At 42.3% G+C, this 21,247-nt stretch overlaps 1 protein-coding gene across 1 annotated transcript; it reads left to right on the plus strand.

The window, feature by feature from the left end:
• The first annotated feature begins 1,450 nt into the window (after window positions 1-1,450).
• Window positions 1,451-18,025, plus strand: LOC131684537 (ATP-dependent RNA helicase bel). The gene is made up of 3 exons (XM_058967510.1): window positions 1,451-2,039; window positions 14,699-16,937; window positions 16,994-18,025. The coding sequence occupies exons 1-3, from the start codon at window positions 1,995-1,997 to the stop codon at window positions 17,110-17,112; spliced, it is 2,403 nt and encodes an 800-aa protein (XP_058823493.1). The 5' UTR covers window positions 1,451-1,994; the 3' UTR covers window positions 17,113-18,025.
• Window positions 18,026-21,247: the final 3,222 nt, after the last annotated feature.

Below are 21,247 nucleotides of genomic sequence, written 5' to 3' on the forward strand. Positions count from 1 at the left end.
GAACATACCCAGGTTGACGTACAAGGTCTGTACTCATTTATGGGTACAAACGCTTTACCCATTTAATGGGTTATTCCACTTTTATTGAAAATGAGTAGTTTTCTACGCATTAATAGGTACTTGATTTTATCAGTATACAGAAAAACTAGCCCTACATTTAACAAATGTCGAACAAAGTGGATCAGCGTAGGACCAAATACAAATATACATATTTGTATTTGGTAGGATGTTTGTTAAACAAACTTTTCTGCGAGGCAGTGCAGAGCTGATGCAAAAATGGAAATTAAATGCATTTTTTTTCAATTTGATGCAAATTTGTTATACATTCTGCCCCTAGAGCCCGTCTCTCAAAACGTCACAGTAAAATGTGCCATCCACAAACGGTGTTGCCAAGAGCACATATGTAAAAGAGCATAATAGCAAAAGTGATCGGCAAAATGTAATAAAATAATAGTTATCAATTATCTCCCTATTATCTTCGCGAAAAACATGTAATATGCTTATACGATCCTGCAATGAGTAAATGCAGAGGTGATAGTACAATTAATAGCCTTCTGTGTGCTTTAATTGTTAAATAAATTTAAAAGTCGCAAGGAAATTTTTGCACGCGATTTTCTCCGTTTCACGTTTCTGTTAGATATGATGTAATGAAAAAACGCTCTACACCTAGGGGCAGATCACTTGTGATGCATTTTTAAAAATCAGGTAAATTAAATGCATTTCTTTCCATCAAAATAGTATGTCGTAATGTATTTTGTGTTGCGTGCAATGTATTTTGCATTGCGTGTAAGACTTCAAAACCCTACAAAAAATAAGCCCAAGATTCAACAAAACGTCGAATAAAGTGAATCAGCGTAGCATGTTTGTTAAACAAACTTTTCTGCGAGGGAGTGCAAAGTTGATGCAAAAATGGAAATTAAATGCATTTTTTCTAACTTTAAGCAAATTTGTTATACATTTCTAGAGTGATCTGCCCCTAGCTCTACACGCAAACGAAAAACTACCTAAAATTGAGTTCCTTTGACTCAATCTCGGGGTATCGAGGAGGAAGGTAAAATTAGATAAATCGTGTTGAAGGTACTTTCCATTTAACCGCGGCAAAAATTCAACTCATTGATAGGTTTTTTATACTCAAATTTAAGTTAAATTCACCTAATTTTCAGTATACCCCAAACAACTCAAAAGTACCTTCCTCCACAGAAGACCTCGACTGAGTCGAATCTCTCGTTTTGTTTTTGACAACACTAACAAGTGCGAAAGCGACGCACAACTCAAAAGTAAGTTAAAAGAACTTATTCTGTAGGTTGTTTTATTTAACCGTGTATTGAAGTATAAGGTCCGCCAATCTTAATAATCTTTCGCAATAACGTCCCTCGAACGTGAGCCAAAAAAATATTGTGCAGCATTGCCAACATTGACAAACCACACGAACGCTTTTGCCTAGCACCAACCCTGTCGCACCCGTTCCCCCTGGAGAAAACTCCGAACAGTGCAAAAGTTGGACGAATTCGTCATTCGGTACATTTAAAAGAGGAAATCGTATTTCAGTAGGTTTGTTCAGAAACAGAAACGCTATAAATTTGTCGCGGAAGAGTTGCGCATTGCGCGTGTGATATTTTTTCCACCCGGAAGTGGTTGGAAGCGGCCACTGGTCGCAGTGAAAATCTTCAATAATTCGGATTGCAATCTCTTTTTCCCTGGTAGTGCGTGGAGTGTGTTGGAAGGAAGAAGATTCACAAGACAGCTGACAAGAAGAAAAAGCGAAGCGAGAAAAAACTCATTGCACGACGGTGGTGTAATCCAAGCCCCGTAACGTTTCTATCATTCGTGGATTTTCAGTGAAATTCCATCATTCGTGTGACAGTGCCATCAACGGCATTTAAACAGACTTATACCGTATAACGTGTAGTGCGAATCGAAAAGGATTACCCAAAAATTCTCACCAGCCAAGTCGAAAGGAAGAAGACAAAACCCATACGAACGCTGGTAGTAATATGAGTAATGCTATTAACCAAAATGGTACAGGTCTAGAGCAGCAGGTGAGTGATCGTTCCAAGATTTTTTTTTAAAGCTAGTAGGTATCATCCGTTCTTGCTCGTTTGTCTCAGCGCTACATATGCAGTTGAAGAAAAAGTTGCACAATGATTGTTCTCTAACCTGATTTCTCTTTTTGCTCCCTCCGTTTCCAACTGGATTCAGCCAGTGATGCCATTTTGCGAAACGCGGATGAAAATAATGGCACTTTACAAACCTTATTCAATAAAAGTAATAGTTCTGTGAATTTGAAAATTATTGATCTAATCCACAACGACGTCGACTTGAGCACAGTTTTAAAAATGTCTAAAGAAAATACTAGATTCTATCAGATAATGTACAGTGGAAATCTATAAAATGATTTTGTGTATACCAAAAATCTCGCCTTGATCTAGAACTTTGGGCTCGTTTTTTTTATTAAAAGCAAATATTATAAGGTAAACGGGTTTACATGTCTCTCGTATACTAGTCATTGGAAATACTTGCAATTAGGCAATCCATGGCATGAAACGTTTCTGATCAGCTGATTATTTCTTGTTTATTTCTTCCGACGTTACTCGGGCGGGCAACATCAAACGAATGGGACTAAAAAAGATGTTCTTTGGACGGGTTTTCTGTTCACACGAGTAGAGCAAAACAAGCTTGTTGACGAAACCTACAGTTCTTGAGCGTTTTTTCAAAACGTCATATCTGCAATGAGTTACTCTCTTTGTTTACTTTCTCTTCTGTTGATAATTCGGTCATTTTAACATTTATCTCTCAACTCTTTGCATAATATGCTAGTTAAAACCACCGTCTTTCGATCTGTACTGTAAAATAAGTGAAAAGTGATATAGTGACGCCGTAAAAATCGAAAGAGAAAGTAAACAAAGAGAGTAACTCATTACAGATATGACGTTTTGAAAAAACGCTCAAGAGTTCTATGTGACAGTGACAATTGGGTTTAGTCCAGATGATGTTGGTTACGAAATACTTGCTGCGCAGCGTCCCACTGAAAGTAGGGCCGGAAGCCTGAGTATGCTAAAACGAAGAAAATGATAACGTAGTTGACTGTTCGTGTTTCCGATCAATTATCGACTATTTTATGACAAGCTTGAAACTACATTAGAAAAAAAACTTCTGATTACCATCAATTTACCCAAAAAAAAATGTTTTCATCATATTGCAACATCAGCTTTCATTGAACAAGTTATTTTAAACCCCCTTACACGGAACTCAGCAATAAGCATGTCAGCATTGAAGACCGTAACATTGCAATGGATATTCCGCGTTGATGATGCAGTAAAGGGCCGCTTATAAACCACGTAGACTCATGGGGGGACGGGGGGTTCTAGCTAAAGTCTACGTTTGTCTACGAGGGGGGAGGGAAGATTCAGCTAGATGTATTTATGCAGACATTTCGAAGCTAGTACACTATTGGGGAAACTAATCCTTATGCGACTAATCAACCCAGAACCTACGTAATTATTTGGACAAAAAGCAACCCGATACGTTGTTGTTTCTTGCATGTATTTAGATATAGTTTTTGGTCTCATGAAAATTTTCAGGAATAACACATAAGGGATCATTCATAAATTACGTAACGCAAAAATTGCCCAAAATTGACCCCCCCCCCCCTCCCCCTATGTAACAAATTGTCACAAATTTTTCCATCCCCCCCTCCCCTGTTACGTAACAAATTCCAAGAAAAAAAATTTTTTCTTCGATGAAAACATGTTACGTAACGATCTAGTTAACACCCCCTCCCCCCTATGTCACAACTTGTCACAACTTGTCGTACCCCCTCCCCCCCTAAAAGCGTTACGTAATTTATGAATGGTCCCTAATGACAGTTCTAAAGACGATCTTCCAAAATTCCTCTCGAGGAAGATTTTGACTGTGAAAATCCTGCAGTCGTGAATTATCATCTAAGATTCCGCTAGTTAGTAGACATGCATGAACCAATTAAAATTCAAAAATGGTCAAATTTAAGCACTAAAATCACCATGGGAACAAGAAAACGCCCGATTTTAAGCAATAAGTTGATTGTTTTTTTATTTCGGTGGTTCAAGCAGTGTAGTTAAACTTCTACGACAAAGCGTTTACTTAAGTTAATCAGTTTGAAATTTCTCTTGCAATAATGTACACTAATTTAGAAATCTAAACGCCCGTTGAATTGGTATTCTTATGGCGTTTTCGTTTTTTCTTGGTGCTACACCGGTGTAGTGCAAAGAAAGAGATAGACTGATTACACCCAAGTTAGAATGAGTGTAGCACCGACTACACCGGTGTAGTGCACTGTCAAAAACGAATATGCCATTAGTATCCATAACAAACGTAAAGATGTGACACAAGGTACTAAAAATGCACAAAAATCCCGTCAATCCTATTTTTCCCTCCCCAAGGTTTAGGGGTTTGACGGTATTGCAAACAAGCATATTGCGTGCATCAGTCCTACAGAACCTCTCACAGACCATTGCTTTAAGATGGTTATTGCATTACGCCTCGATAGTGGTGTATCGAGGAGACCGAGAGGGCTTATGCGCCTTTTTTATGTTCTATGTTTCTTCATACTCTGCACCTGCGCATACCAACGCTAAACTACTGGTCTGTGCGCGGTGGCGTGGACGACTGGCGGGTCGACGTGGATTGACTTTTGCTGTGTGCCGTGTTTGCAAATATTGTTCTATTTGTGGTATTCGTGGACGGGGCTCACAGTATGAGTCATTGTGTGTCCATTTATCGGTCGACTTCGTCATCGTGCATATACCAATTAAATTAATTTAATAAAGCAGAATAAGTAGAAACCTATTAGTTGTAGCTTTGTAATAATCGTAGTTTTTCGTACTAGTATAATGGGAATGGATGCAGAACTGGCGTATATGGTAGAATAGTTGCTAACACTTCTGGTGATCAATTTGAACATTTGGTGACGCAGAATAGCGGTTAGGGCAGTGTAAAATGAGAATACGTGCTACTTGTTAAAGTGACGAATATGGAATGAGGTTTATTCAGTCAAGTTACATGTGTGTGTATCATATGTCAGGAGTGTAGTAATAACGCTATGTTGCATAAAGGGCGGATGAGTAATATATAACACCTAGTAAAATCATAGAGTTTGGATTGGCAACGGTGCTACATGGTTGTGTAGTCCGTCACTCCTCCTCAACGTTGTCAGTTCGAAGTCTCGATTGGCTCCTTGACACCAATGGCAATTCGGTGCCTCTCCAGCATGATTCTGTCTAACGGCTTCGTCATAAGATCCGCCTCCATGCGCTCGGGTGGCATGTAGCGGAGTTCGATTACCCGTTGTTGTTGTAGATGCTTAGTATAGGCGTACTTTGTATCTATGTGTTTACGCCTTTAGAGGCACACCGACTCCACTATCTTTATGCACGACTGGTTGTCTTCCCATATGACGATCGGATTGGGCGGTGCTTGTTGCAGGTCGTTGAGTAACTTCCAGTACCACATGAGCTGCTGACAGCCATCCGCCAAAGCAACGAACCCGGCTTCCGTAGAGGATAGGGCGACGCACGATTGCTTTCGTGTTCCCCAGTCGATGAGGCCTCCGCCGAATTTGAGAAGAAATCCGGAGTGTGACTTCCTGTCACTTTCGTCGCCGGCCCAGTCGGCGTCGACAAAACATTCCGTTTCACCTGATCCTGAGCCTAGGTGCAGATGATGCGTTTTGGTAGCCTTGAGGTATCGAAGAACTCTCTTTGCTTCGGTCCAATCCCAGTTAGTCGGGTTTGTGACTTTTCTTCCCAACAGTGAGGCAGCCACGCAGATTTCCGGTCGTGTATTAACCGCAACGTAAAGCAAACTCCCTACCAAACTACGGTACGACGTGTTTGTAGGCAACACACTCTCCCCCTTTTGCTTGATCCCGCTGGATCGATTGGTACTTTCGACGACTTTGCTTCGTCGTGTCCGAATCGTCGTATCACCTTTTCGATGTAGCTTGTCTGATCGAGAGTGTAATGATCACCGACTTTTTCTACGTGTATTCCAAGGAAATGCTTAAGTTCACCGAGGCAAGAGAGCTTGAGTTGATCCTGCAGCTGTTGCCGTATTTCCTCGAATTCATTTTCCGAGTTGCATACAACGACCATGTCGTCGACGTATATTATAATATAGAATTGTTTTCCGTTACGATTTCGAATGTACAAGCACATATCACTCTGCGCCTGCTTGAATCCCATGGATTTGAAAACACCGTCAATCTTTTTGTTTCATGCTCGAGCGGACTGTTTGAGCCCGTAAATGCATCGTTTGAGACGGCATACCATTCCGTTGTTGCGATCGAAGCCTGGCGGTTGCCTCATATACATGTCTTCTTGCAGGTCTGCGTACAAGTAAGCACTCTTTATATCCAGGTGCTTAACCAACATATGTTGCTTGCCGGCCAGTACGAGTATTGCCCGAAGGGTTGTTTGACGGACGACGGGGGCGAAAACTTCGTCATAGTCCTGGCCGAATTTTTGGGAGAATCCTCGCGCGACTAATCTCGCCTTGTATCGTACCACTTGCCCGTTTTCATCTTCCTTCCTTTTATACGTCCACTTACAACCTACCGCTTTGCGATCCGGTGATAGGGGGACAAGTTCCCACGTGTCGCTTTCTTGGAGAGCTTCTATCTCCTGCTGCATCGCAACCTGCCAAACGGCCGCATCGGGGCCTGCGATTGCTTCGGAGAAGCTTTGGGGTTCTTCGCTTATATGCTTCGTCACGCCAGTGACCTCACGATATCGTACAGGTGGGACACCTTTCGTTTGACGTGTCGATTTTCTCGGTTTGGTCGACTCAATATCACTTTCGCCGAAGAAGGGTGGCTCATTGTCGCTAAAACCTTCAAACTCATCATTCACGTTCTCGACGGCTGAATCATAATATTCGATATTTTCCGCTTCCGGTTGAGCATGTGGTAAGGTTGGGTTGCTTTTCAAACCAATATCGAACAAAATTTCCTCACCTCTCTTGCCATCGGTGGGTTCCTCCGTTGGGTCACTTGTATCATTTTCGACAAATTTGGCATCTCGGCTCACGTAGACTTTTCGTAGACTCTGATGAATAACCCACAAATGTCAACTTTTGTGCTGTGGCGTCCAGTTTCTTCCTCTTTACCTTTGGAATATGAACCCACGCATGGCAGCCGAATATCTTCAGGTGATCAACCTTAGGTTTAACCCCAGTCCAAAGCTCGAACGGCGTAACATCAACTGGTTTCGTTGGCAACACGTTCTGGAGGTATACTGCCGTGTTTAGAGCTTCTGCCCAATAACGTTGATCTAGCTGTGCATCGAAAAGCATGCACCGCACCATTTCAACAAAGTAGCGATTTTTTCGCTGCGCGATGCCGTTTTGCTGGGGGCTGTATCCCGCGGTATATTGAGCTGAAATCCCCTCGCTTGTAGAACATACGCAGTTGCTTTCCGCTATATTCGCCACCCTGATCAGAGCGGATTGCCTTCGGCTTCCGCCCGAAAAGAGTTTTGACGTACTGAAAGTACTCTTCGATCTTCGCGGCAACTTCCGACTTCTCTTTCAAGAGGTACATCACGCAATACCGGCTATGATCGTCGATCATGGTCATGAAGTATCGGTAACCACTGACCGACGACATCTCTACCGGACCGCAAACGTCCGTATGCACCAGATCCATGGGCGCCTTGGATGTGGATTTGGACTCATTTGGAAAAGGGTACGGGGGGTTTTACCTTTCAGACAGCACTCACACGTTTCGTCGACATTACATCCGTGAATCGTTAGGCCGTCGGCCAACTCACCCTTCTTCAAATGATCGATCGCCTTTGGGTCCCGATGACCAAATCTTCGATGCCAAACGTGCTGACAGTCCCTTTGTGGTGACCGCTTGCTGCCATCACGATGTCCTTGGGATGTTTGATCTGGTAAAGACCCTTTTTTAAACGCGCTACAGCAATGGTAGCGTTTCCACGAAGAATCCGACAACCGGATGTGTCAAAAACAACTGTAGCTTGTTTCTGGACTAGTGCCGGTACAGACAAAAGATTCATGGATAGACTCGGGGTGTAAAGCGCAAAACTAATGTTCATTTCCCGCCGAAGTCCTTCTTCATCAACGCATTCGACGATGCAGGAACATTCGCCGCAAATTTTTGCTTGCTTACCGTCCGCCAAGTTCACAAACTTTATTTTACTTTCGCGCAGTTCTTGGAAATGGCTTTGATCTGCCACCGTGTGCCTAGTAGCACCGGAATCGACGACCCACGGCTTTGTTGTGCCGCCATCCGCTGCTCCTCCTGCAGCGAGTGCGAAAGAAACTGTCTCCTTCTTGTTGGTAGAGTTTTCTCTGGATTTCGTTTCCTTCTCCGAATCGCGGATCATCTTACGGCATTCCTTTTGCTTGTGCCCTGTCTTTTTGCAGTAATGGCAGACAATTGGCATTTTCTTGTTGTTGCCGCTGCCGACTCTCAATGCCGAGTTTGACACATTACCCTACCGTTTTGACGCTTCATCCAACAGCTTTCTTTTGACGAGCTCTAGTTTGAGGTCGTCGTCCGATCGGCTTTCGAGTGCCGTAGTAAGGGTATCGTACGAGCCGGGGAGACTTCTTAAAATCATCGCGACGATAAGATTCTCCTCGAGCTCCTGACCGGCGTTGGCCAAACGAGAAAACAGCTTTTCCATCTCAAACAGATGTTCCGCCATGTCGTCGCCGTCTGCGAAACGTTTATCGCAAATTCGTTTTAGCAATGACACTTTCGTCGTGAGGCTCGTCTTTTGGTGACGGTTTTGCAGCGCTGTCCAGGCTTCTTTGGCCGATCGTGATGTATGAATCAGTCCGTGCTGATTGTCTTCGATCAATAATCCGATCGTGGCCCTTGCCTTGGCATCGCCCGCGTTCCATACAGCAATGGATTCTGCTTCCGGCTTCTCACCCGGGTCTACGTAGCGCCAGAGCTCCTCTCGAACGAGCAGTAACTAGACCTTAAAACGCCAGGTCGGATAATTGCTGTTACTCAGCTTCTGCAGGGCAGGGAAAAACGATTTCCTTCCATGACGCGCGCGATATGGTAGATCGAAAATAACGCGTACACTACGATTTCGCGACGAATATAAAAAAACTTTTCGTTTTTGCAAGATTGCGTCACTTTTCACATCACTGGGCCCATAAGCTGACGCAGAATAGCGGTTAGGGCAGTGTAAAATGAGAATACGTGCTACTTGTTAAAGTGACGAATATGGCATGAGGTTTATTCATTTAAGTTACATGTGTGTGTATCATATGTCAGGAGTGTAGTAATAACGCTATGTTGCATGAAGGGTGGATGAGTAATATATACACTGAGTAAAATCATAGAGTTTGGATTGGCAACGGTGCTACATGGTTGTGTAGTCCGTCATTTGGTTCTATTCATTCGGGAAAGTCGGGTTGAATAAATTAGGGTACAATGAATTTACCGACGCACGTGAAGCATCCATTCCCGACCAGCATAGCATGATGAAAGTCTAACAGCATGATATTGTCGTTAATGATAAATATACAACATTTGCTGCATTAAGACGAGTTGGATTGCATGTTACATGTGTTTTTCTATTCTACTTAATTAGTGTTTCTTTTGTACATCTTGCTTGAAGTTTGCTTTTCCATTAGTTATGTATACCAAAATAGTATTGTTCAATTTATACACTTCTAATCAAGCTCTTTGCATCTTTTTTTCTTTATTCGGCATGTTATGATTCCTTTTATCTCTACTGTATATATCTGTATATATGTATATCTACTATAAACTATCTATACTCATATAAGTACAAACGCTCGTGGCCTTCGCGGTAACACAAACTTGGCCACAAACACGACCATGCAATTGCAATTATCCGCACATACTTACGCCCGCGATTTCGCCTACATGAAAAAACCCCGGTAGTTAAGTAAACGTAGCATCTTTAAACTTCTAAACGCGGTCTCAAACATTAACCCATCACTCGCGCAATCATGAAACGTCCGGAAGTCTTACCTCGGTCCTAGCAGTCTGGACTAATGTCTTCAGTTGAACCAATCAAAAAAGTGACGCTCATATTCACTTTCCATGGTGACATGACCTGGAACTCTATTGATATGGGGAAACGGACTACCATACACTAAAAATTAAACATCAGATTTACGATCCGCGCGCGATCAAGCAGGAATACACGTTACATCATCATAAAATCTTAATTATACACGCGAAGTCATATACACGTCACAAACACGTTAATAAACAAATGCTTGAGCCCTTTCGCGACCATCCACGGCACCTACACCCGCGATCTCGTAAACATGATAACATCCCGGTGATAAAGTGAATGTCTCAGCTCCCATGAATTCTCAAACGCGGTCTCAAGCGTGAACCTAAAAACCCCCGCGGTCGCACAATCATGAATCGGTCACTTCCGGATGTTTCTACCCTTGATATCAACAGACTAGGTCCATGCTTTCAATTGGATCAATTAAAAAAAGAAAGCTCTCATATCCACTGGACACCACGTTACATAGCGACATGACCGAGGACTCTAGTGATATGGGGTAACTTACTCCCTGTGAGAAAGTGAATTGTGCACCAAAAACTAACAGAATGAAGGTCCGCATGACCATCCAAGAATGCACGCGTATATAGGAATGGCCGCACGGTTACAAAATCCAGTTTTGTACATGAAATCACATGAACGCGAGCACACGTGACAAACGCGTTAACATACGAACGCTTGAGCCCTTCGCGATGAACAACGCACACCTACGTTCACGATCGCGCAAACCTAATAACGCCCCGGTAATAAGGAGAACGTTTTAGCACTTACGAAGTCTCAATCGCTCTCTCAAACGCGAACCTACAAACGTCCGTTTTCGCGCGCTCATGAATCGGTCACGTCCGGAAACCATTACTCTCTGTTCTGATAACTTAGGTCCATACATTCAAAAAATAAAGCTCATCCACTAGACATCACCGGGAACTCTAGTGGTATGGAAGATCTCACTCTCTTTTAGCATCTTAGCCGTACACCAAAAATAATGTATTAGATTCACGGTCGGCGCGCGTTTATCGAAAAACACGCAAATATGCGAAATGCACACGGTTGTAAAATAGAATTTATACACGCCAAGTTACATACACGTTAGCACACGCGACATACAAGCGCACACGCGATCGAACACGTTAACGTACAAATACTCGAGCTCTTCGCGATGATATACGCGATCGCGAGTCCCTACGCCCGCACATACCTGAACCGTATAATGAATATTAGGGTGGCACAAGAATTCAGTAGAACCGATCTAAAACTATTCGCTATACGACCTCATTCAACCATGCAAAATGTTGATTTGATAGGTTGGTTGTGTCGTGTCTACGAAATATTAAATAATGTGGATCATTTATCCATGTTAAATCACATACAAATGGTTTAAAGTTTGTATGTGATTTAACATGGATAAAAGATCCACATTATTTAATATTTCGTAGACACGTTCCTATGTATTCTAAAAATGTATTTCGGTAGATACGAGTACCGTGTACAACTTTCCCGAAGAGTGTAATAGGCTGCGGCTTCTGGTTCAAAAGTTATTCTTTATACAATGCTTAAGTGTCTACATCGTTGGTGAAAATTGAATTTGTCTGGATACTCTGACTGATACTTTAATCAAGTTAACCGTGATATGCTAGTCATAAACCGAATTGGCAGCTATCAACATAGCCGGTTTTATAGTTCAGATGCGAGCGTCATAAATAGACAATTTTAAGGACATGAGTTCGGTTCTTAATTTTTTAATTTTTTTATTGCCTGTAAAGCGGGAAAATTATTATGTAGAATTGCTCGTTTCAAATAAAGTAATAAGGGAGATCGTAACCGTTATTTCCGACGTTTTATTTTATTTTAGCAAAATTATGTTCTAACGCTATATTCACGATGCTACTCTAATCTTAATCCCTGGATGATTCGTTCAAAAGTTTTAGTTGAAATCAAATCGTGTTTCATGGCCGGAGACACTCCTGCTGACATATAGTGACAGATATTACCCGGCTTACTCAATTAACCTACCTTCAGTTTACGCGGCACTCTATAGCCGTTCCAGTTCCAGCTCCACAGGGATGTGGTGAACACCAGTTGAGCTTCAAAATAATGGGATTCTTTCCCGGTTCAGTCTCGTTTCAATTTCAATTTGCTCAACGTATATTATTGTACACAAAAAAATACACAAAAATAATTCTGTTACAATTCGATCCCAAGTCCTTTAGACCACATGTTTCGGATGATATCATCTGGACTATAATTCCGCTTTACACCAACGGTATAACTAGTGACCACAACAAATACGTCAAGGATCACTTGATTGAAGGTTCAGCACGCCGGGTAGCCAGAGACAGCACTATTTTCATAACTTTCAAGTCAACGAAACTTTAATTTTGCAATAACTCATGAACCAGTTGTCGTAGCTATGAACTGTCTTTAGAAAAAGTTGTTCTACTTGACTGAATCTATAGAATGTAGCATACAATATATTTTTCAGGGGCACCAGGCGGAATATTTATGAATTTAATGAAAACTGTATTATTTTCTCATAGTAAGCTCCATACATACTTAGAATCATTTGTGCTAAAACATGCTCCAACAGATTTGATTCAGATTTAGCGTAGGAGTTCGTTGAAGAATTACGAATTTTTCTAACTTGGTTCTGCGGTATTCAATTTTTTTCATACATGCTCGTGCCACCCTAATGAATATCACATTCAGAATCACGGCCCGCTGCAATTGGCCTAAAACAGTGTTTTAGTGGGCGACATTGCCTGTCTAGTCTGCAAATTGTAGTATGTGATTCTGACGGGGAGCCCTTCCGAGAACCTCTATAGCTCCAGTAGGACAATTCTCAAAAAAAAACGCGGCCTACCGATAACTACCGGTAAACTTTTAGTGAGTTTACTGATAATAAGGAATTCTATCTGGCGACCCTACCTCCAGCCCTGTTCGTCACGGTCTTACTATTTGCCAGTGTCCTCAGACACCTAGATTTTCAAGCCCACATTCGAGATCTACACGATCACTCCCTCCTGCGACTAGCGTTCAGGAGAACCAACTATGGTGGTCAGAGCGGTATTACCGGACTTCTGAATATTTTCAACAGTGTGGCGACGGTAGTGGACTTAAAATTGACGAAGAATTTGATAAAAGCTAAAAAATATTGTCCTTTTCTAATGTAATTGGTTTAACCATCGTTGAAAAATTACTACAACAAAAAAAAACAAATAAAACAAGGAGGATCGATATACCCTTGACAGGTAGACGCCACCATCTGATTTAGCTAAATTTGTCTCGCGGAATGTATCGAGATTCACTTTGCAATACGCTGCAGTCGTATCATCCCGTAAATATTAAAAATGATCCGTTGACTGTAAAGCTCTCACATTGTCCCACATCAAATATATATTTTAAAACGTAAAACAGCCTTTATTCTCCATATCAAGAACACTGCGTGAAATATGAGAAAATCAACAGTAGTGTGTCGCAGTTATATAAATCAGGGCCAAAGTGTTCCAAGCAGCGTGACTGATTTTATTTAAGATTTTCTGCGAGCATTGCCACTCGAACCTTGCTGTACGTACAACATTGAACTGTGTAGTGTGCTGATCGTGATATGCGCGATGCAGCTTGTGTGGAAAAAAGCCATAAACAAAGGAATGGGAAAAGCTTTCTCCTGCATTGTGCAGGGAATTTATTGTGGATCACCCGTTGCCTCGGGCCTAATCATAACAAATTACAGAAGGAAAAATTTCCCTGGTTTCAATGTAGTTTGGAATCTATTCAAAAATTATTTCTGTGGCCGAGAAATCGAAAACTGGAAAAGGGTTTCAGTTTCAAGAATATAAAATTGAGTTTTGCGAATAACTTAATAATAGACCTTCCATCACCATCAAACGATCTCTAATCTCAAAAAATCTAAATACAACGGAAACATGATAGCACAGTTCACACCATTGGAATACCCACTTTCCAATGACAACGTTCGACTTATTCCGCATCGAAATAAAACTCAAGTTAAATGACTCATTTATAATTTTCTGCTACGTTTTGCATCAGCTACCAGCAGCGTTTTCAGTATAGCTAGCTAGCTAGCTTTTAGTGTAAGTGTATTTATTTCACGAAGGTCAGCAGTGCTCCTCGTCAACTAAACAGACACAGTTGGCTGAAACTGGCTCAGTCCACTCAAGGCTACCCTTGTGCCATTTTAGGTGAACGTGGGGTACACCCGGACACAATGCTTCCCTTTTATGTATAATTATTATTATTATTACCTACTAAGTTTCATAATTGTCTCGAAGCACGTGAAAGTGCTTCGAGACAATTATGACACTCTAAATGAATGCCCACTGTATGTATTCAGTCAGCACAGCCCCACTTTGCGCTATTAAATTTACTTCGCATAGAACGTCCGGAATAACGTTGAAAAATTGCTGATCGCATCAGATGCGCTAACTTTTCGTTTACTGAGCATCACACTGGGCTGATGCTTCTAAAACATGTCAGTGAGAACAGAGTACCGACCAGCGAGTTTATTCACCTTGTCCCACTCATTTGATTGTTTTATTACTAACACCAGTCGTGACTGCCTGTTTGAATCGAGCCTATTTTAATTCTCTTTCTCCTTTCGTTGTGCCCTTCTTTCACAGTTTGCTGGTCTGGACTTGCAGCAGCAGCAGCAGCTGAGCAAGCAAGATTCTGGAAATTTTAAAACTTCGGCTGCTCGTTACGTTCCACCCCAGCTGAGAAGCGGCCGTAGTGGTGGTGGTGGTGGTAGCGGAAGTGGCTCTGAAAGTGATCCCAAATCCGCTGGCGGAGGTCGTGGAGGCTACGGTCGTGGAGACGATTTTTCTGGTGGCAACTCAAGATACCAGGACCGCGATCGTGGAGATTACTACAACAACCGGGGCGGAGATTTTAACCGTCGCGGAGGAGGAGGTGGTGGACGCTTCCAAAACGATCGAAGAGATAATTACAACCGCGGCGGCGGCGGTTACAACAATCGCGGAGGAGGTCAAGACCGTGGCACAGATCAACAGCAGCCACCCCAGGAGTTCCAACAAAATGGCGACGAACCACGTGACGGTCAGTTTAACGATCGTGATGAACAAAGAGCCGGGGGTAACTGGGGTAACAATTCTCGCGGTGGTCGCGGAGGGGATTATCGTGATAGGCCAGTGGATAATCGTCCACCACACAATGACCGTTGGCAAGAACCGCCGGCGAATGGAGCAGCGGGAGAGGGATATGGTGCCGGAAGTGGTTCCGGCAGTTACGGAGGCAACCGTGGTGGAAGAGACGACCGCGGGCAGGGTATGGGAGGACGTTGGAACGAGCGTGGCAGAGGAGACATTGATTATACACAACTTACCGATCGTGATGAGCGTTTGGAGCTGGAGCTCTTCAAGAATGGTAACACCGGTATCAATTTCAACAAGTACGAAGATATTCCCGTGGAGGCGACGGGTGACGATGTGCCACCGCATATTAACACCTTCTTGGATATCGAGCTGACAGAAATTATCGATAACAACATCAAACTAGCGCACTACGATGTACCGACGCCAGTTCAAAAGTACGCTATCCCGATCATTATGGCTGGTCGTGATCTTATGGCGTGTGCTCAGACAGGTTCTGGTAAGACTGCAGCCTTTCTGGTTCCCATTCTCAACCAGATGTACAAGCACGGTATCAGCGCTCCACCGCAAGGTCGTCCATTCAATCGTCGCAAACAGTATCCACTCGGATTGGTATTGGCTCCTACGCGAGAGTTGGCCACCCAGATTTTCGAAGAATCTAAAAAATTCTGCTACCGTTCACGCATGCGTCCGGCCGTTCTGTATGGCGGTAACAATACTCAGGAGCAAATGCGTGAACTCGATCGTGGATGTCATCTGATTGTTGCAACACCTGGTCGGCTAGAAGATATGATTATGCGTGGCAAGGTAGGACTAGACAATATTCGCTTCCTTGTACTGGACGAGGCCGATCGTATGCTGGACATGGGATTTGAGCCACAAATTCGTCGTATTGTCGAGGAGAGCAAAATGCCACCGACCGGGGAGCGCCAAACTTTGATGTTCTCAGCAACGTTCCCGAAGGCAATTCAAGAACTTGCTAGTGATTTTCTTCACAACTATATTTTTTTGGCAGTCGGTCGCGTTGGATCAACTTCTGTCAACATTACTCAATCTATCTTTTGGGTAGAAGAAAATTACAAACGTTCGCATCTATTAGATGTGCTCTCAAAGATCAATGCACAGAACGCGGGTGATGATACGGACTGCCTGACGCTAATTTTTGTCGAAACCAAGAAATCGGCAGACTCTTTGGAAGATTATCTCTACAGTAACAATCATCCGGTTACTAGCATCCATGGCGACCGTACCCAAAAGGAACGCGAAGAAGCGTTGAAATGCTTCCGTTCTGGCCGTTGCCCCGTGTTGGTTGCCACTGCTGTGGCTGCTCGTGGTTTGGACATCCCAAACGTGAAACATGTCATAAACTTCGATTTGCCGGCGGAGGTTGAAGAATATGTCCATCGCATTGGTCGAACCGGTCGGATGGGCAACCTTGGTGTCGCCACTAGCTTCTTCAATGATAAGAATCGTAATGTGGCCAATGGTCTGGTCAGGCTGCTGCAAGAAACACAGCAGGAAATTCCGGCATTCCTGGAAGAAATGACCACCGATCGATCGTGGGGTAACCGTGCCCGTGGAGGTGGACGAACCCAACGGTATGGAGGAGCAAGCTCTACATTTGGCTCCAGAGATTACCGTCAGCAGAATAATAGTCGCAACAATAACCGTGACCAGCGTGGAGGTGGTGGTTCTAGTGGCGGTGGCGGTGGAGGAGTTGGCCGCAGCAACTACGGAGGTGGAAACTATAGTACGTATTGCTAGAGAGTATCATGATTTTTGTTATCATTGTTTTTACCATTACAGATCGTGAAGAAGGAGGCTACTATCGCAACGGTGGAAGTGGCGGTGGCGGCGCTGGTGGAAGTTACGGCGGAAGCTACAACAATAACAGTAGCTCTGGTCATGACTGGTGGAACGAATAAGCGTTCAGAATCCACGCAAGGGAACCCAGACACACATTTCCAGAATATTAATGGAAACTACAGGATGAAACCACATACACAACAGCAACTTCGTATTAAACAAAAAAAAACACAGATGAAATGCCCACTCTCAATTAGCAAAATCCACAAAACACAAGCAAAAGGAGAACACTACTTTTGTTTTTGCAAGGAATAGATTGATAAATCAGAACAAAATTTGGTTGTAAAATCTAGTTTCCATCTTTTTTTTAAACAATTCATACCGTATTAAGAACGCCAAAAAACCGAAAATTTTAAATTACTGGTTCTTTGGTGGAATCAATAATACGGTGGCGAAATTTCTAATTCATCAAATTATTATATGCGTTTTAAAACATCTTGCAGACTCACGTAGGAGATCACAATGAAAAATAAATGAAAATCAGTGAATTAAATAATATTCTCCTAATACATAAATATCCCCAACAACAGCAAATACAAATGAAGTAAATAAGTAAAAATGATGGTCCCATTTCTCAACGAAAAAAGTCTATCAGCATAAAAAAATAGTGGGGTGCCTTCGTTGGATTTCTGCCAATCGCTTCTTTATACACCGTGAACAGAAAACTAAGGCAATGTATCTCGTGGTGATAATGTAGGTACTAATAAACGCAAGAAGTGATAGCGCAGAACCGAACGGATTGTCCAGAGCAACTTCTGATTATAGCAAGAAAAATGGAAAACTGTGTTACATTTTATTTGAAGTGGAAAACGCAGACAGACGAACAGAAGGCATACAATAATTAAACAAATAGTTGCACTTTCTCTTTAATAAACCCAGTACAGAAACCAACAACAACTTGTGACAAAATATCTTCAATAACAACAAAACTGATTAAAAAAAATAGACAATTCGATGAAGAAGGTAAGGAAATGTATGTTTGATTTTGCACGCTTCGAAAGTTTCTCACCGGTATCCATTTTACCTCAACACAGTAAGTCCTGTTTAAACGTCCATACCTTCAATTCTTACCATCGTTACGGTTTAAATCAAATACGATGTTTTAAATATGAATAAACACAGAGAGAAGAACAGTGAATTTGGCTGCACGGTTTTGTCTCCTAGTTTTAACATCCAGAAGTTTTGCGTAAACAGCGAGTTGTAATCCGCCGTATTTGTATATATTGCTTGTTTGGAACCGTTATTTTGGGTTTGATTGGAACTTTTGGCTTCAGTCTTCGATTGATTGTATTCAATGGGAAGAACGAACATTTTTTTTTTAATGGGGCGGCGATAGGTTGAGCCATCGACGAACACATCGACCAATCTAACTAACCCATTTTCGCCTGGATAAACAACTGTGATTTTCCGTAACTTCCAGTGGATTGGTGGCTAAATTCGATCATGTAGCATGTTGCGATATGGATTTTGGTAGAATAAGTGACTCACGTTATAAATATAAAAGGAACATTTATTCTATAACTACTTTAAAAAACTACGTGAGCCGCTTGCTATCGCAAATGAAAGTGAACGAACTGGTTGTATCGTCTGCGAAAAACTCTCTGGTTGTATCGTCTGCGAAAAACAGACACCGTAGCACGGAACAGACTTTAATTTTTCGACGGTTCCTTTAAACGAAAATTCACGAGCTAGCTTTGGCAAAATGAAGCTATTATAGCGTTCGTGATCCTGTGGGCTCAGTTTTCTCAGTAGAAGTCTCACTTTGGCAGCGTCATCCAGTCTGGCGGCATCCTTGTCGAAGAGATCGGCATAACGAGAAAACCACGTGTCGAAAGTGTGCCCGTTGTCTTTGTCGTAGTTGAAATCCGCCATGTTGCTTGACAAAGAATCCAGTACAGTTTCATCGCGGGACAAATTACGGACGGCGGTCTGAGTTTCGTGCAGCTGCTGTGAAAACTGTCGCATAAGCACCTGCTGATTGGTGAGAAGTTATATGACTGCCTGTCTCGTGCCTGAAATGTCTCGTGGCTGCCGTTGCTGTCCACCTGCTGCAAATGCTGCTGCTGAGTTGTTTCCCGCCATTGCTTTTTTTTCCACACGTTTTACCGATGACCGAAAATTCCGCTTTTCACGACAAAAAAAACGTGCCTGATTTAGCAAAACTTCTACCACCTCGTCGCCACTGTTGCGATATGGATTTTGGTAGAATAAGTGACTCACGTTATAAATATAAAAGGATCATTTATTCTATAACTACTTTAAAAAACTATGTGAGCCGCTTGCTATCGCAAATGAAAGTGAACGAACTATGACACTCGTCCTCCGGTCACCGACGAACGCGTTGACATCTTTCATGATGACATCTCTGACACCTGATGAGCCCACACGGTAATCACAACAAACTTTATTATAACTGTAAAGTACGCATTTTGGTGGGAAACTAGGACTACCCATAAAATGAATACATTGTTTTTATTCTCTTTTGCGTAAACAGAATATACGTCAGACTCTGCGTACTTTCTACTCCACACAACAAAGTAAAAAATGCATAGTTTTGACACTTTCAACAAAGTATAAAATGGGTAATTTATACTCATGCCTGCAAAGTTAGGTTTACTTTCTCGAAAAAGTAAAAAAAATACCTACCCATTTTTTACTTCTTAGAAGAAGTCAGTAATGCGTAAGTACTGCACTACGTTTGTATTTCAAATTCTTTTCGAGAAGTTAAAAATATCACATTTTATTTTTATTTATCGAATTTATTTAAATAGAGTCAAATCTAGAGGTCATGTGCTGTAATCGACTCACGCACTTTGTACATTAATTGATTGACCGAGTCTGGAGCTGTCATTTTTAACCTTACAGTATAAAACTTCGATTAGTTCTACCAGCTTTATAACTATAGTTGGTACATTGCAGTTGAACACACAGTCCGCGAATTCTGCACTGCTTCAATTTCGCAAAGAACCAGTACTGCTTCAATTTCGGAAACTCCTCAAAATTGAGCTCGACGTTCCCTACGATACGTTTGATGTGTTTTGGTGGATTTGACAGCCGCTTCCAAACATCCTCCGAACTCGCGGGCGTCTGGCGGGATAAAGTGCCACTTCAATTATCGTGTGTGGCAAAACTGTGCGGTGCGTTGGAACGCTTACTGATCACGAAATTAGTTGTAAAGCTTGCGAATCTTGTGGTTTCCTCCCTCAAAGTTCGTGGCGTTCTCGCAATGCATCCTATGCGGATGATGAACCTTCTCAGGGAGACTACAGAGGCGTCGCTGCTGAGGTCGAACACTATTTCAGAATGGACGGTCTTAGTAGCCATGCAGACATACACAGCAACATATGCCTTTACGAAGTTGGCTCGTAGCGATCCTTGTTTGACCCAGAATAGACCGACGAAGTTGCCCATCAATTGAGTCGTCTCAGTTGGGTTGCACCAAAAGCATGGCGCTCAGCAGATGTGAAGTAGCTCGACGTGAATTTCACGGATTCACCATCCGCACCAAAAGGTTCTTGTCCGGCAGTATGATCGGATGTCGGCTTTCGAAAGAAAGTCGTGAGCGATCTAAGCGACAATTTACTCGAAGCAGTTCGTCTTGGAAGATAGGTCGGAGGTTACCAATCACTCTGCAGGGTGTTTGTGTATAACTCGCTGATTTTCACCCCCTAGGTGGACGATCTGGATCACATTGATCTGGATCACACAGCCCTATAAGGCCCCGTACATGAAGCGTTATTAATGTCATTACTGAACAGTAATGTCATTTTTAATGAACGTGTAAGGCGAGTAATGATGGAATTCCCATATAATTCCAATAATGACACTACTTAGTAATGACACTTTAATTGCGCGTGTAAGGGTCCCTATTTGATCACAACGTAGCATAACTAAAGAAAAAGTAATCGTAGTCAAAGTTTCTATGTGATACAATCACTGTAATACTGGAAAAGCCCCTGGACCACGTCAAGGTACGGTATCATGCCGAGGAGGAATGGATGATTTTCGGAATAATAGTATACTTTGTTTATCTGTTAGAATTCATTTATTCCGTTAGATGGAACAGATTTTTTCATCCACGAATATTGCTAGCCAGCTTTGTTACTCAAGAACTTTTTCCTGTTTGCTCAATTTATTAGTTACATTTAAAAAAATCGGAGTCCTTTTGCATTGTCTCTTTTCATAACGGAAGCT

Source organism: Topomyia yanbarensis, chromosome 2 (assembly GCF_030247195.1).
Source record: "Topomyia yanbarensis strain Yona2022 chromosome 2, ASM3024719v1, whole genome shotgun sequence".
Classification (NCBI taxonomy): domain Eukaryota; kingdom Metazoa; phylum Arthropoda; class Insecta; order Diptera; family Culicidae; genus Topomyia; species Topomyia yanbarensis.

What these genes read in the sequence shown, in the direction of transcription:
- LOC131684537 (XM_058967510.1), top strand. Translation starts at nt 1,995, where the DNA reads ATGAGTAATGCTATTAACCAAAATGGTACAGGTCTAGAGCAGCAG. An exon ending in GTACAGGTCTAGAGCAGCAG is followed by an intron (nt 2,040 to 14,698) that starts GTGAGTGATCGT and finishes CTTCTTTCACAG; the next exon opens with TTTGCTGGTCTGGACTTGCA. An exon ending in CTACGGAGGTGGAAACTATA is followed by an intron (nt 16,938 to 16,993) that starts GTACGTATTGCT and finishes TTACCATTACAG; the next exon opens with ATCGTGAAGAAGGAGGCTAC.